Below are 14,594 nucleotides of genomic sequence, written 5' to 3'. Positions count from 1 at the left end.
TGGCTCATGTGGGAGTTTTGGACCATTTCAGGAATCCATATCAGAAGTTGGCGGCGGTGTCTGTCGGCCGCTGCCTCCACCTCGCTTCTCTCCAGGGTTTAATTAGAGCTGCTGAGCTCCACGTGAATAATGCAGCACCTGAACGCACCTGAACGGGCTGCAGGAGGAGGAGGAGCAGAACCCAACCACCGCAGGGGGAGGCCGAGAGAGCACCACCTCCTCAGGGAGGAGGAGGAGAGGGAGGAGGAGAAGGAGCAGAGGAGGAGAGGAGGAGGATGAGGAGAGGAGGAGGAGGAGGAGAGGGAGGAGGAGGAGAGGGAAGATGAGGAGGAGGAAGAGGAAGAGGAGGAGGAGAAGGAGGAGAGGAGGAGGAGGAGGAGGAGGAGAGGGAAGAGGAGGAGGAGGAGGAGGAAGAGGAGGAGGAGAAGGAGCAGAGGAGGAGGAGGAGGAGGAGAAGGACGAGGAGGAATAACCTCAGTGGATTTAAAGGTTTTCATGTCATTTTAAACCAAACACAAATAGATTGAACTGGATCATCTCTGATAAACATGTAAACTGTATTTTCTACAACAACTCTTTTATTTTTGTTCTTTCTCAGTTTATCTTTGTTACTTTATTCATTTAATAATTCCCTAGTTTATGACTGGTGTAATAGATATTTTATATGAGTAGTATCTAAATCTAATAATACTCCATTATGAGTAAAACCCATAAAGCATCACACGTAACAGTTTTCATCCTGTAGTAGATATCATTATTATTATCATTATTATGATCACTATAAAATTATTATTATTATTCTATATATCTATACCTCTATCTTATTATTAGTTGAAAGTTGTAATCCTATCATTTTATTACATATATTTTATTTATCATTTCTTTTCATTGTGGTTAAATGAAATAAGCTGTCTGACGTTTTAGTGAAACAACTGAGCCTGAGCTGACTGCGCCACCTAGCGGTCTTTTGTTGAAGTAATGATGTTGGTTTCACAGACCCTGAACGCACCACGGTGGGAGTTGCATTTTACAGGAAGATCCTGAAAGCAGCGTAAACATTTTCTCGGCCTCTGATTGGCCCGTTGGTTGTTGTTTTGATCACGTGACACAAAGATGGCAGCCAGCGACAGGAGGGAAGTTGGTGAGTTGAAGGATTCAGTGAATTTAATCAAGAAGTTTAATGATCAGATATGATTTTTATTTCTTAATAAAACCTCTGCGTCATTTTGAACCGTCACTTCGCCGGAAAATAGCAGAAAACCTCGGGAACAGACTCAGGTCTTCATCAACTAGCAGCTAGCACCTATCAGCTAGCAGCTAGCGTAGCAGGCAGCAACTAGCCTAGCCCCTACCAGCCAGCAGCTAGCACCTATCAGCTAGCACCTATCAGCTAGCAGCTAGCAGCTAGCACCTATCAGCTAGCAGCGAGCGTAGCAGGCAGCAACTAGCCTAGCCCCTACCAGCCAGCAGCTAGCACCTATCAGCCAGCAGCTAGCACCTATCAGCCAGCAGCTAGCACCTATCAGCTAGCAGCTAGCACATACCAGCCAGCAGCTAGCACCTATCAGCTAGCAGCTAGCGTAGCGGGCAGCAGCTAGCTTAGCAGCTAGCAGCAGCTGACATGTGTTTCCCAGTTTAACAGGTTTTAAAAGATGAACTGTGATTGACAGAGAACTACCAGCTGCTCACTAAGGAAATGAAACCATCCCCCAACGGGTCCCAGTTTAAAACGGAGTCAGCTCCTGAAACCAGCAGAGTTTCTTCTTTTAAACGAGATGAACTTCATGCTGAGGAAAGTCAGTGTTTAATACTGATGATGCTTTACTGTCACGTTACAGTCACAAGAACAACACGTGCCTAGTCTCTGGGAGAAATAACAGCTTGTGAATATGAAGAGATTAAACCAGTTAGTAGTTTGATCCTGTTATTATGATTCTATATGTTGTTTCAGTTCTTAGAGGAGACAGGGGTTTGACAGATCCTGACAGAAAAAGGGAATTGAGGCTTTAAAGGAATTAGAAACCTGACTCAGCGTTTTATAGATGAACATCCTGGAGTGAATCAATAACTGGGGAACGAATGCTGTCGTTCTGTGAAAACATTGAGTTGTGTTCCTCCCTCAGGGCAGGACAGTATTCTGGAGCCGCTGTGTTTTCCAGAGCAGCACGCGGTGGACGCCCTGCAGCGTCTTCCCTCGGAGCCGCTGCTCTGCCTGTTCTGCTCCGAGTCCACCCCCCCGCTGCAGAAGGACCTGCTCCTCAAACACCTGCTGCTGCAGCACAAGCTCGTCATCGCCGACGTCAAACTCATCGCTGACCTCCCGAAGTAAGACTCACACGTGTCTGTCAACATTAAAACTCTTATCTGCACATTTGAGCAAATATCTATTTAGCGATAAACAAACAGAAAGGGACTGAAATGTAATGGTATCAGATTTCAAAGGGGAAAACAAGTCGTTTTCAACCTGGGTGCTATGTGTAATAATGTGGGTGTGAATGAAATGAATGTAATCTCATGGGGCAAATGGGACAGTCCATGAAGTGTATATATTAATCATCAATAAAAAGCTCAAACTGTTATTCTGGGTCTTTGCTAAGAGTCTGGTCACATCACACATTATTCAAGGAGACGTCTCACTCATGAGTCTTGTGAGACTTTGGTTGTTTCATGGAGACAAAGGTGGAAACGTGAGTGAGAGAGAACAAGCTAAATAAAGTAGAACCCAGTGAGGTTCCTCTGGTGAGAGTCAGTGGAGACGGCTTCATGCTGCTGACTCAGCTCCTCTCCTCTCTCAGGTACTTGTTCTACTGGAAAGGCAGATTCCTGGAGCAGCCGACCACAGACTTCTGCAGCGTGATCAAAACCAACTCCACCGGTCCAGTCGGTGAGTTCTCCGGTTTGTTGAATTTCACCAAACTGCTTCTGAAGTGACTTGAAGCCATTTACACACAGGGGGGGGGGGGGACCTGTCCACCGCGGTGACCAGAGGGCCGACGGGTCTGACCCCAGATCCATGAGACCCCTCTGAGATCCTCACACAACCTCCAGTCACATTCACCATCTTCAGAGAAACACAGTGTTTCCGATTTGGAAGCAACATTAGCTTGAAATTCTTCACTTTATCCTTCATCTTCACAGAGACTGATACACACCTGATCAATCTGGAATATTATGAAACTTTGTCTTCAAACGACTCTGAAAACAATTTGTTCTTCCAGAGAAACAAGAGAACTACTTCCTGCTGTGTGACGTTCTTCCAGAAGACCGACTCCTCCGAGAGAGGCTCCAACAGAAACGACTGGTGAGTCCAACCAATCAGATTCTGTGGATAAACACACACTCCCTGTCCTCGGGGTTTGGTTTTGGAGGAGGACTTCTTCTTCTTCTTCTGTGGTGTTTCCTCAGTGTGGTTTCTCTTGGCAGGAGGAGGTGCTGGAGCAGCAGCAGCAGGAGAGAGACGACGGCAGCTTCCAGCGTCTCTGCATGTTCTGCAGCGACGAGTTCACTGGAAACAGGTTCTTCACATGAAGCTTTAAATAAAAACACCTCCTGATGGAATATGAACCAGAAATACAAATGAAACATGAAATATATTGGTTATATTTCAGGATTTACTCTGAAAATCAGGGGAAAGAAATCCAGAATCTTCTTTTTCCATCAGAGCAGAACCGATGTTTCTCTGTGACTCTCGAGCGGATGAATATATTAAAATAATCAAGTAATGGATATTTTAAATAAATATACTGTCAGTTATATTTATTGATCATCTCCAGGTCATCTCTGCTGAACCACATGGCCCGAGAACATTCCTTCAGCATCGGACTCCCGGACAACATCGTGTTCTGCAACGAGTTCCTGGACACGCTGCAGAACAAACTGGACAAGTAGGAATCAGACACGTTCCAATGGGTTTGATTATTGATTCATCATCTGTTCAATATCAGAAACTGATCACATCATTCATGACAGCTGATGCTCTGCAGATGTCAGTTCATCGTGTTAAGTTTAGAACAGATTTAATCAAGTGTTGTCTTCTTGTGTGTTAATGTTGTGTTGTCCTTCCTCTGCTCAGTCTGCAGTGTTTGTACTGTGAGAAGACGTTCAGAGATAAAACCACATTGAAAGATCACATGAGGAAGAAAGCTCATCGCCGCATCAACGCCAGCAACAGCCAGTACGACCGCTTCTACATCATCAACTACCTGGTGAATCAGTCTGAGGCTCTTTGTCCTTTCTTTGTGTTGCTTCAATCAGACACATCTTCAATCAACACAAAGCTACAGACACATTCTCACTTGATCAGTGTCAGTTGTTATCTGTTGATCACAGCACCAGATACATTCTGATTGTTCCCTCTGGTGTCAGGAGCTGGGGAAGACGTGGGAGGAGGTGCAGAGCGAGGACGACCGCGAACTGGTCGACAACGATGATGACGAGTGAGTCTCTTCATCAGGAGGCAGAGTTAGAACACGTAGAAAAGAAAGACGAGCAGATTCCGAGGAGGAGTGCGACACACTTCAATCTGTGTCTGTGTCGTCCTCAGTGATTGGTCGGACTGGCAGGCTCACCCCCCGTCGGCTGTGTGTCTGTTCTGTGATGATCAGTCGGAGACGATGGAGCAGATCTACACACACATGAAGGTAAATCAGGAGGAGCTGAACCTGAACCACCTGCAGAACCAGAACCGCTCTGCTCCGAGTCCACTGACGGGTCCAGGACTTAAATATGTGTGAATATTATGAAGCAGGTTTGAATTCTGTTCACGACTTGATGTGTCGCACCTCAAAGGAAACTGAGACCTTGGTTTGTTTTGTTATCAGAATCTCAAATCCTGATTTCCTGTTGTGTAGTGAGCTTTACAACAACTGAAGCTTTGTGGGGTTTTGTTATTGTGTTGTTTGTTTCAGGACTCACACGACTTCGATCTTCACAAGCTGAGGACAGAACTCAGTGAGTGAAACATCAGCAACCTCCAGAACCTGCATCCTCTGTGACATGAGGTCTTTCTCTTCAGGCAGTTCAACAGGTTACACAACTGTTTGTTCTTCTACACAAGAGAAGCAACAACAGTGTGTAGTCAGAAGAGAAGCAGGACACGAAACTCTTCAGTCCCTAAATCACAATGTGAAACCAAAACCAACCAGATCCACAGAAACTGAAGAGAAACACGTGAAGCTTCAGACTCGGATCAGAACACGAGTCTTGATTCACAGATTCACAGACGATGCAGATTGAAATGCAGACGTTTGAATATTGATGAGACGCTCTGTGTTCACCTCTCGCTGTCTGCTCCTCTCAGACCTCAGGTTCTACCAGCAGGTCAAACTGGTGAACTTCATCCGGAGGCAGATCCACCAGAGCCGCTGCTACGGCTGCGAGGGGAAGTTCCTCTCCAGAGCCGACGTGCTGCGCCACATCGCGGCTGCAGGTCACGTGATGAAGCTGCCAGACGTGTCCACCTGGGACCAGCCGCAGTACGTCCAACACCAGTTCATGTCTTCATGGTTCAGTTGTTTCCCAGTGTGGGGGGGGGGGGTCACTGCTCCTTCATCCTCATGAACTCAGGAGTGAACGTCTCTGTGGTCCTTCTCTCCTCAGGTATTACTTCCCCACGTATGAGAACGACGCCCTCTTGTGTTCGTTATCTGACAGTGACGAGGCTGAAAGTGAGGAGACGAGTCACGGCGAGGACGTCCCGGTGATCGCAGAGGACGTGTCCAACCTCAGAGCCCTGAGACAGACCAGCGTCCTCAACCAGCTGCTGAAGAAGAGAAGCTAGGACGAGGGACAGGCAGCGGAGTGAAGACGTCTTCCTCTTTTCTTCTGGACTCTTCTTCACTCGCACTTTGTGAAAAGACAAACTGACCCGACGCAGCCGGAACGTGAACTTCAACACTTTACTTCACACAAATGAACATTCAGTCAATAAAGAGGATGATCGTCATCAGAAGAACTTTATTACTCTCAGTACAAATAATACTGAGACCAGTGGAACCAGTAAGTTTGTCTGTTTACAAACGAGAATTCAGAACCAAACTAAAAGAGATGAATATGATTCTGTGTAATAAACCGTGAGGTTGAAACCTGGTCCAGAGTCAGTTTGATGAACCTCTGAAATAAAGAACAGAAAAACACATGGAGTTCTGTTCTATATGTTTTCAATATATTCAATGAAAGGGACATTTTATTTTCATATTCCATTTAAAGTCACGCAGCACAAAGTGAAGACAAATCCTCCACGTTGAGTCAGAGAGGAGAACAACAGGAGGATTTAGATTTGTTCCACGTTGAAGAAAACGTTCATATAATGAGAATAAACCGCGGGAGGAGGAGTGGTTCTGTCTGGAGCTCTTCTCCTTCTGGACCGAAGATCTTTCACAATCTCATCTCAAACTGCTTCTACTAAACATAAATATCATCTTCATCTGAACTTCAGAGACTTTTCCCACAAATCCTCTCGAACCTGAAACCGAGCAGAGGTTGAGGAATGTGCATCAACTGGATGTGATGGTGAATGAATGAAATCCACTGATTAATAATCATAATAAATGTATTGATCTGCTGTCAGGCTGTTTATATTGAGACATATTTATCAGATGTAGAATTTCATTATGAACACAAACTTTTCCTTATTAGTGGGTTAGGGTTTGTATGAAACGTCCTCGGGTCAGTTTTCTATTAAATATGGTAAAATGTTTATGAAACAGTTTCCTCAGAGACTTAAAGATGCTCTGCTCTTCATCAACTCTTCTTCATTCTGTAAATGTCTCATTCACTTTTCTTCTGCTGGTTTCCATTATGTCAAACTGGTGATTTTGTTCTTTTACCTGCACCAAGGACGAGATGTTTCCACCAGTTGGTTTGAAGAGGAAAGAAAAGCTGAGTCATGATTCCAGTGAAGTCGGTGGAAGGATGTTTATTGAGCATTAAAGCAGAGACAAGTAGAAACAGAACTTTTCTCTCTGAGATGTTTTTCTTCTCGTTACATCTGGTTTGTCACAGAGGAAATGATCCATGTGTTTGACTCATAGACTGAATATAAAGGCTTTGACTGGGATGTGCTGCTGTTATACTGCAGCGCCACCTGTGGGTCAAAAGTAGAAAAGCCACCACCGCTCTGCACCTGATGCAGAAATGAAAACGTCCCATTTTTAAGTCCAGAGTTTTGATCTTTTGTGTCAAAGACAAAACTCTGATTTTAAACTCAAAGTGATTTCATTGTGTTTAACTTTGTGTTGAACTAAATCAATTTGTGACGTGAATCCAGGAACTTTCAGATCATAAACAAACATATACACAGAATGTGGTTCTACACACATGGAGACACACTGAGGGACAAAGGTGGACAATAATAAAGACAAACTTAAACACACTGTATGTGACTCTTTATAGAGGGTTTATATATTCTGCTTGTGTTGTGTCATTTCAATAAACACATTCTTCATGTGAATAAACACAATCAGGGCAGGAAGGTTGCTGGTTTGAATCCGGTTCAGATGGGGTCTTCCTGTGTGGAGTCTGCATGTTCTCCCCGTGTTTTCTCCAGGTGCTCCGACTTCATCTCACAAACACATGCAGATTAGGGGTTGTGTAGATTGGAGACTACACACAAGCTGCTGCTGCTTCAGCCTCTGGATCCTCAGGACACAGCTCAGCCTCCGTCCACACACACTGTCCTCTTCACACTCAGCTCCACTAAGATCACCTCCTCCATCTGTTGAGAGAAGAAGACATCAGTGTCACAGAGACTCACTTCATCAGCTGTGAGTCAGTGATGCAGCTCATCCAGTAGAAAGAGCAGCAGGGACTTCAGTCCTGTTCAGAGGTGGAGCAGCTTCCTCTCTGCTTCATGTTCACGTGTTGGAATGAACACGCTAAGAGCTCAGTGTGTGTCCTCTGCATGTCAAAGTGCAGAGTGGACACCTGAGAGGTGGATTTACTGCTGTTACAGGTGAAGCCATGTTTCACTGTGTGTTGATGAACATCTGCTTCTGACAAACTGGGACCAGAGGAGACAGATGGACCTCAGCAGAGGTTCTGCTCTGTATAAAGAGCTCCTGGTTACCATGTGATGAGGAGAGGCTTCAGTCCCACTGATCTCAGAGCTGTGACAAAGATCCACCTGATCAGTTCTTCACTGATGAAGTGAGAGAACAAACTGTCTCAGATCAGATGAAGACGACACCGTCTCTGTCCCTCGTGTGAGGCTGTCAGCTGTGGTCCAGCTTGTGTAAGTTACAGCGCCCCCTGGTGGCATCTGGTCAAAATATATTACATGACCACGACATAATAACGTATGAACGAGATAAATCTCACTGACTCTGAGGACACACCCTGTCTCACTGTCTCTGAGGACACACACATGGACCTGTCTCCAGGAAGCTGAGGTCATCTGGTGTTTTGGGGACAGGATGAGTCTGGAGACATTGAGATGTTCTGGGTGAGTTAGAGATCAACTGAACCAACCAGACGTTGATTTAAACTTCCCTTATCCGTCCCTTTAAGGAGAGTGTGCACCACACAACAGTGTAGAGTCACTGTGGTCAGTGGGCGGAGCTTCTATACGGGTTGATCTCCAACTTAACCTGGAGCAGGTTAGCTGTCATCAGAAGTTACCATGGTGATTGACCTGGTTAAGATGTGGACGAGCTTCGTAGAACTGAAAAAACTAAACCTGAAGTTAACCTGATAACCACAAATCCTGCTTGGTAGCACAGACCCTGGATCTGTGATCCTGACTGTGTTTAGTAACATACTGATGAAAGCAGCGTGGACTGACTCCAACCATCTACTGACCTCAGATCCTCTAGTCCACAGGTTGAACTCCGCTGTAGATCAACCAGCAGCTTCACTCCTGAGTCCTGCAGGTTGTTTCCTCTCAGATCCAGTTGTCTCAGATGAGAGGGGTTTGACCTCAGAGCTGAAGCCAGAGAAGAAAAGCTGATCTCTGTCAGTCTGCAGTGAGACAACCTGGATAAAGAATAAAACTTAACTGTAAATTAAACTGAGTTCATGTGTGAAAATACACATATTCATGTGAGCACAGACTCATTACATGGAAGATAAATATGAAATCAGATATGTTGGACTAAAAACGAGTCCTGATTCAGTTCAAATAGATTATTTGGACCCGGTCTCTGTCCTGCAGATCAGTTTAGGAAATCCAGAACTAAACTCAGTGTTTTAACAAGTAGCTGAATATTTAAAATGTCACAGATTCATTCATGAATGGATTCAAGTTATGCATAAAGAGGAATTATGTTAAATTAAAATTAAATTAGATAAATTGTAAATAAATGCTGTTTATAGATATGAGATCTACAAAAGTCAGTCAGTGAACTGACCAGAGAGTCTCCAGTCGACAGGTTGGACTCTGTAGAAAACCACACAGCTTCTTAACTCCTGAATCCTGCAGCCTGTTGTTGTTACTCAGATCCAGTTCTCTCAGATGAGAGGGGTTTGACTTCAGAGCTGAAGCCAGAGAAGAACAGCTGATCTCTGTCAGTCTGCAGTCCTCCAACCTGGATAAAGAAATATGAATATTAGAATGTGTCCTCCTGTTGTTGTGGATCGTCATCATGTCAACACAGACTCTCAACATGCTGCTGACCTCAGTCCAGTCTGTGACCTGAAGATAAATATCAGATCAGACATGTTGGACCATTGTTTCATTCATCAGCTTCTTCTCTGTGTGTTGGTCACTGAGCAGGTTTGTGTAATTAAACACTGTTTAAAGTAGGGATGGCTCCTGATGTCACTTCCTGTTTGTTTCTATACTTATCAACTGTCCAACGTGTTTCAATAAGAATGTGTCTTATTTTGAAAACCTGAGGAGGACGAGTGCTCAGTCCACATGTTATTCACTGACACTTTCTTAGTGATCAGGAGCAGGTGAGTGCAGGTGAATGGAGTTGATGAGGTGGACGTGACTGACAGGCTGGGTGAGTGACAGATGACTGAGGGACAGTGAGCAGAGCAGAACTGAGACAATTTAAATAAATAATGACCCAATAAGAAAGAAAGTCTGAAAAGTGAAGAAGGATTTAAGGACCTCAGAGTCTCCAGTCGACAGTTTGGACTCTCCAGTCCAGAACACAGCAGCTTCACTCCTGAATCCTGCAGAATGTTGTAGCTCAGATCCAGTTCTCTCAGATGTGAGGGGTTTGACTTCAGAGCTGAGGCCACGACTTCACAGTGAGTCTCTGAGAGTCCACAACCACTGAGTCTGTAAATAAAGAAAATATCAAATCTGTGAGAATTAAATCAGAAAACAGAACATTCATACAAAACGTGATCATGTGACCCTCACCCTGGTAAATCCCCTCTTTGTTAAAACTCCTCAAGAGAATCCTTTCAGATTTGGTTCAAGCGTTCATTCAGACTAACAGAGGAACTCATTAGATTCAGGAGGTCAGAGGTCAAAGGTCACAGTGACCTTTGACCTTTAATAATAATAACTTTATCACACACACACACACACATTGATTGGACATGTTATTGATCATGTCTGGACTCACAGAGCCTTCCTGCAGTTCCTCACAGCTGGGATCAGTCTCCATCGACCCTGGTCTGATGTGTTGAACTTCTTCAGGTCCAACTCATCCAGAACCTCCTCTGACATCTGCAGCATGTAGGCCAGAGCTGAGCAGTGGATCCCAGAGAGTTCCTTTGATCTGTTCTCTGACGTCAGGAACTGTTTCATCTGCTGATGAACTGAGTGGTCGTTCATCTCAGTCAGACAGTGGAAGATGTTGATGCTTCTGTCAGGAGAAATGTCACCACTCTTCATCTTCTTCAGGTTGTTGATGACTCTCTGGATGATCTCTGGATTGTTCTCTGGATTGTTCTCTGGATTGATCTCTGGATTGTTCTCTGTCCGACCCAGCAGCCATCCTAAGACTCTCTGGATGATCTCTGGATTGTTCTCTGTCCGACCCAGCAGGCCTCCTAAGACTCTCTGGTTGGACTCCAGACTGAGGCCGTGAAGGAAGCGAACAAACAGGTCCAGATGACCATTTCTACTGGGGAGGGATTTCTTCATGGTTCTCTTCAGGAGGTCATCCAGGGAGAAGGTGTCTGTGTTCTTAAGTGTTCCCAAGAAGTTCTTGAGTTCTTCTGTGTTCCTCTCGGTGTAACAGTGGAACATGTAGACTGCAGCCAGAAACTCCTGAACGCTCAGATGAACAAAGCAGTAGACTGATTTCTGGAAGATCACACACTCTCTTCTGAAGATCTCAGTACAAACTCCTGAGTACACCGAGGCCTCTGTGACATTAAGACCACACTGCTCCAGGTCTTCTTGGTAGAACATGATGTTTCCTTCCTCCAGATGTTTAAGTGCCAGCCTCCCCAGCTTCAGGAGAACGTCCCTGTCAGCCCTCGTCAGCTGCTGTGGAGTCGTCTCATGTCCCTCACCGTACTTGTTGTTCTTCCTCTTTGTCTGAACCAGCAGGAAGTGTGAGTACAGGTCAGTCAGGGTCTTGGGCAGCTCTCCTCTCTGGTCTGTGGTCAACATGTGCTCCAGAACTGTAGCACTGATCCAGCAGAAGACTGGGATTTGACACATGATGTGGAGGCTCCTGGACGTCTTGATGTGTGAGATGATTCTGCTGCACAGCTCTTCATCACTGAATCTCCTCCTGAAGTACTCCTCCTTCTGGGCCTCAGTGAAGCCTCGTACTTCTGTGACCCTGTCAACACATGCAGGAGGGATCTGATTGGCCGCCGCAGGTCTGGAGGTTATCCAGACGAGAGCCGAGGGAAGCAGATTCCCCCGGATGAGGTTTGTCAGCAGCACGTTGACTGATGACCTCTGTGTGACCTCAGACACAAGCTCCCTGTGGTTGAAGTCCAGAGAAGGTCTGCTCTCATCCAGGCCGTCAAAGATGAACAAAGGTTTACAGACAGCGAGCGTCTCTGCCGTGAGCTTCTGTAACGCTGGATGGAAAACATGGAGCAGCGTGAGAAGACTGTGCTGCTGGTCCTTCACCAGGTTCAGCTCCCTGAACGAAAGCACAGCCAGCAGACCCACATCCTGGTTCTCTAAACCCTCTGCCCAGTCCAGAGTGAACTTCTGCACCGAGAAGGTTTTTCCAACGCCAGCGACTCCGTTGGTCAGGACGACTCTGATGCTGCTCTGCTGGTCAGTGGAGGCTTTAAAGATGTCGTGGACCTTGATGGGAGTGTCCTGGAGGATCTTCATCTTGGAAGTCGTCTCAAGCTGCCTCACCTCATGTTGAGTATTAACCTCTTCACTCTGTCCCTCTGTGATGTAGAGCTCAGTGTAGATCCTGTTGAGGAGGGTTCTACTTCCTGTTTCATCACTTCCTTCAGTCACATGTTCACATCTCCTCCTCACACTGAGCTTATGTTCATCTGAAACCTCCTGCAGACCACGATCTGCTGAAAGACAAGAAACAATGTGAGAGACAGAGAATCTGAGAATCTGCTGATTGTTTTCATCAGATCCAGAAAAACTACAGAAAATAAAAGCTTTTTAACTTTGTGCTTTTCTAACGATGTTAAATGTTGATGCTGTATGAAGGAACAAAATAAAACCACATGTGCTGTTGTCAGAAGTGAAGACATCAGCAGACACATGTACAGTGCTGCTCTGACCGGCTGTCTGACCTCCAGCTCCTGTTCTGGATCTTTGTCCACACTGGGGACAGGAGGAGTCTCCTGAAGAACCAGACTGGTCCCAGTATGAGGTGATGCACCGTCTGCAGAACCAGTGTCCACAGCTGGTGGAGACTGGATCCTTCAGGACGTCCTGACACGAAGCACAGCAGGACGACTGCTCCTCCTCAGAAACATGACTCCTCTTCCTCTCCCTGTGAAGACATGTCCTGATAACTCACATGTCACAGTCACAGGTTGTCATCACTTCTGTCAAGGAGGTTTTGTGTTCACCCAGTATGTTTGTGTGTCGGTTGGTTCGTTAGTGGGATTATAAAAAACAACAGATTACCAGTAAACTTGGTGGAAGGTTGTGGTCTGTGAACCAGATTGGGGGGGGGGGGGGGGTCCTCTTTCACATACAGGTTCAGAGGACTTATGTTTACCAGTGTGTGGAATTTGGTGCAGATCCAAATCCAAATGAGTCTCTAGTGGATTTCAAAGTGGTTTCATAAGGAGCGTGTTGGTTCTTGGTGGAGGTCTGAGCTCTTTGAGTGATTCTGAGAGATTAGTCACCAACTTCAATGAAGCTGTGTCCTAATGCAGGGGCCACACTAGAGGAAACTAGATCCTCTTCAGAGCAGGTCCCAGTAGAAACAGTCTCTTACTCTGTGGGTGAGGGTCCAGGTTCTTTACTGAAGACTAGAGGATGTCTCATGGACCAGTCACTCTTCAGAGAGAGACAGCTGGACCCTGGAGACTCTGCTCTCAGTCTGTGGTCCTGACCTCTATAAACACAAACATGTTTTTATTCAGAACACATCATTCACTGGTTCATTCTGTGAGGATTCAGTTTGGAGCTTCACATGTTTGTAGCAGGTCTCTTACTCTGTGGGTGAGGGTCCAGGTTCTTTACTGAAGAATAGAGGAGGAGGTCTCATGGACCAGTCACTCTTCAGAGACAGACAGGTGGACCCTGGAGACTCTGCTCTCAGTCTGTGGTCCTGACCTCTGCAAACACAAACATGTTTTTATTCAGAACACATCATTCACTGGTTCATTCTGTGAGGATTCAGTTTGGAGCTTCACATGTTTGTAGCAGGTCTCTTACTTTGTGGTTGAGGGTCCAACTTGCTCTGAAGTGTCCTCGTCCATGTTGCACCGGCTGCGGCTCAGTTGTGGTTCAGGCCACGCTGCTCTTCTAGATATTCAAGGTCTGGTCTATTTCCTCTGGTTCTGCGCTCAGTTTACAGCAGAACACAGTGAAATGATCTTTCACCAGTTTCAATGTTTATCTGTTGAAAACGTCACAAACTAAAATATTTGCAACACTTCCTGTAGCCTACCCATTTCAAAATAAAAGCACTCCAGCGTTTTTGTCATCTGAGACAATTCATTATTTTTAAATGTTTTATTGTGAAATAGATGCAGGGCTTCATAGTTTGAAGTACTGGTATTTATTTGAGTACACAGGAGTACTTATATACAAGGAAATACAGTGATCACATCAGAAACCTCAGGAAGGACAAGAGTCTCTCTCTCTCTCTCTCTCTCTCTCTCTCTCTCTATCTCTCTCTCTCTCTCTAATCTACACTCAAACCAATCAACTACATTAAAGTTAATTAATACAAGCTTGTAAAAGTTCATGTGTCCTTCAACCCCCGGCCACTAAGAGAAGAAACTCAACATCTAGAATCATGTTCACGTCATAAAGGCTGGAAATGAATCACAGAGCTTTATAGACAGTAACACTGAGAGCACATCAGTCACAGCTGGAAGCAGGACTCTGTATCTCCACTCAGTTCTATGACTTTGTGCCCAAATGAAGGTCAAACACAAGCTCTTCAACTTTATATTCACTTCAAAACTCACACAAAACCATCATGAGTATAAGTGTGTGTGTGTGGGTGTGTGTGTGTGTGAGAGTGTGTGTGTGTGTGGTTGTGTGTGTTAGTGTGTGTGAACCTCTGCAGGTC

At 45.4% G+C, this 14,594-nt stretch overlaps 2 protein-coding genes across 2 annotated transcripts; one reads left to right on the top strand and one right to left on the bottom strand.

The window, feature by feature from the left end:
* The first annotated feature begins 1,091 nt into the window (after window positions 1–1,091).
* On the top strand, window positions 1,092–7,192 carry znf277 (zinc finger protein 277). Its single transcript, XM_062389150.1, has 12 exons — window positions 1,092–1,141; window positions 2,124–2,325; window positions 2,796–2,884; window positions 3,219–3,301; window positions 3,424–3,515; window positions 3,774–3,884; window positions 4,073–4,205; window positions 4,366–4,436; window positions 4,544–4,640; window positions 4,908–4,950; window positions 5,300–5,474; window positions 5,599–7,192. The coding sequence occupies exons 1-12, from the start codon at window positions 1,114–1,116 to the stop codon at window positions 5,777–5,779; spliced, it is 1,305 nt and encodes a 434-aa protein (XP_062245134.1). The 5' UTR covers window positions 1,092–1,113; the 3' UTR covers window positions 5,780–7,192.
* Window positions 7,193–9,431: 2,239 nt separating this feature from the next.
* Window positions 9,432–13,938, bottom strand: LOC133954660 (NLR family CARD domain-containing protein 3-like). Its single transcript, XM_062389089.1, has 5 exons — window positions 13,730–13,938; window positions 13,287–13,406; window positions 12,631–12,833; window positions 10,518–12,399; window positions 9,432–10,225 (listed from the first exon to the last, which is right to left on the bottom strand). Exons 1-5 carry the CDS (start codon window positions 13,771–13,773, stop codon window positions 9,799–9,801), a joined length of 2,676 nt encoding a protein of 891 aa, XP_062245073.1. The 5' UTR covers window positions 13,774–13,938; the 3' UTR covers window positions 9,432–9,798.
* Between the last annotated feature and the right edge of the window lie 656 nt (window positions 13,939–14,594).

This window comes from Platichthys flesus, chromosome 6, assembly GCF_949316205.1.
Source record: "Platichthys flesus chromosome 6, fPlaFle2.1, whole genome shotgun sequence".
Classification (NCBI taxonomy): Eukaryota; Metazoa; Chordata; class Actinopteri; order Pleuronectiformes; family Pleuronectidae; genus Platichthys; species Platichthys flesus.
Note: the sequence above shows the minus strand (reverse complement) of the source record. Positions and strands in the feature narration are given on the sequence as shown.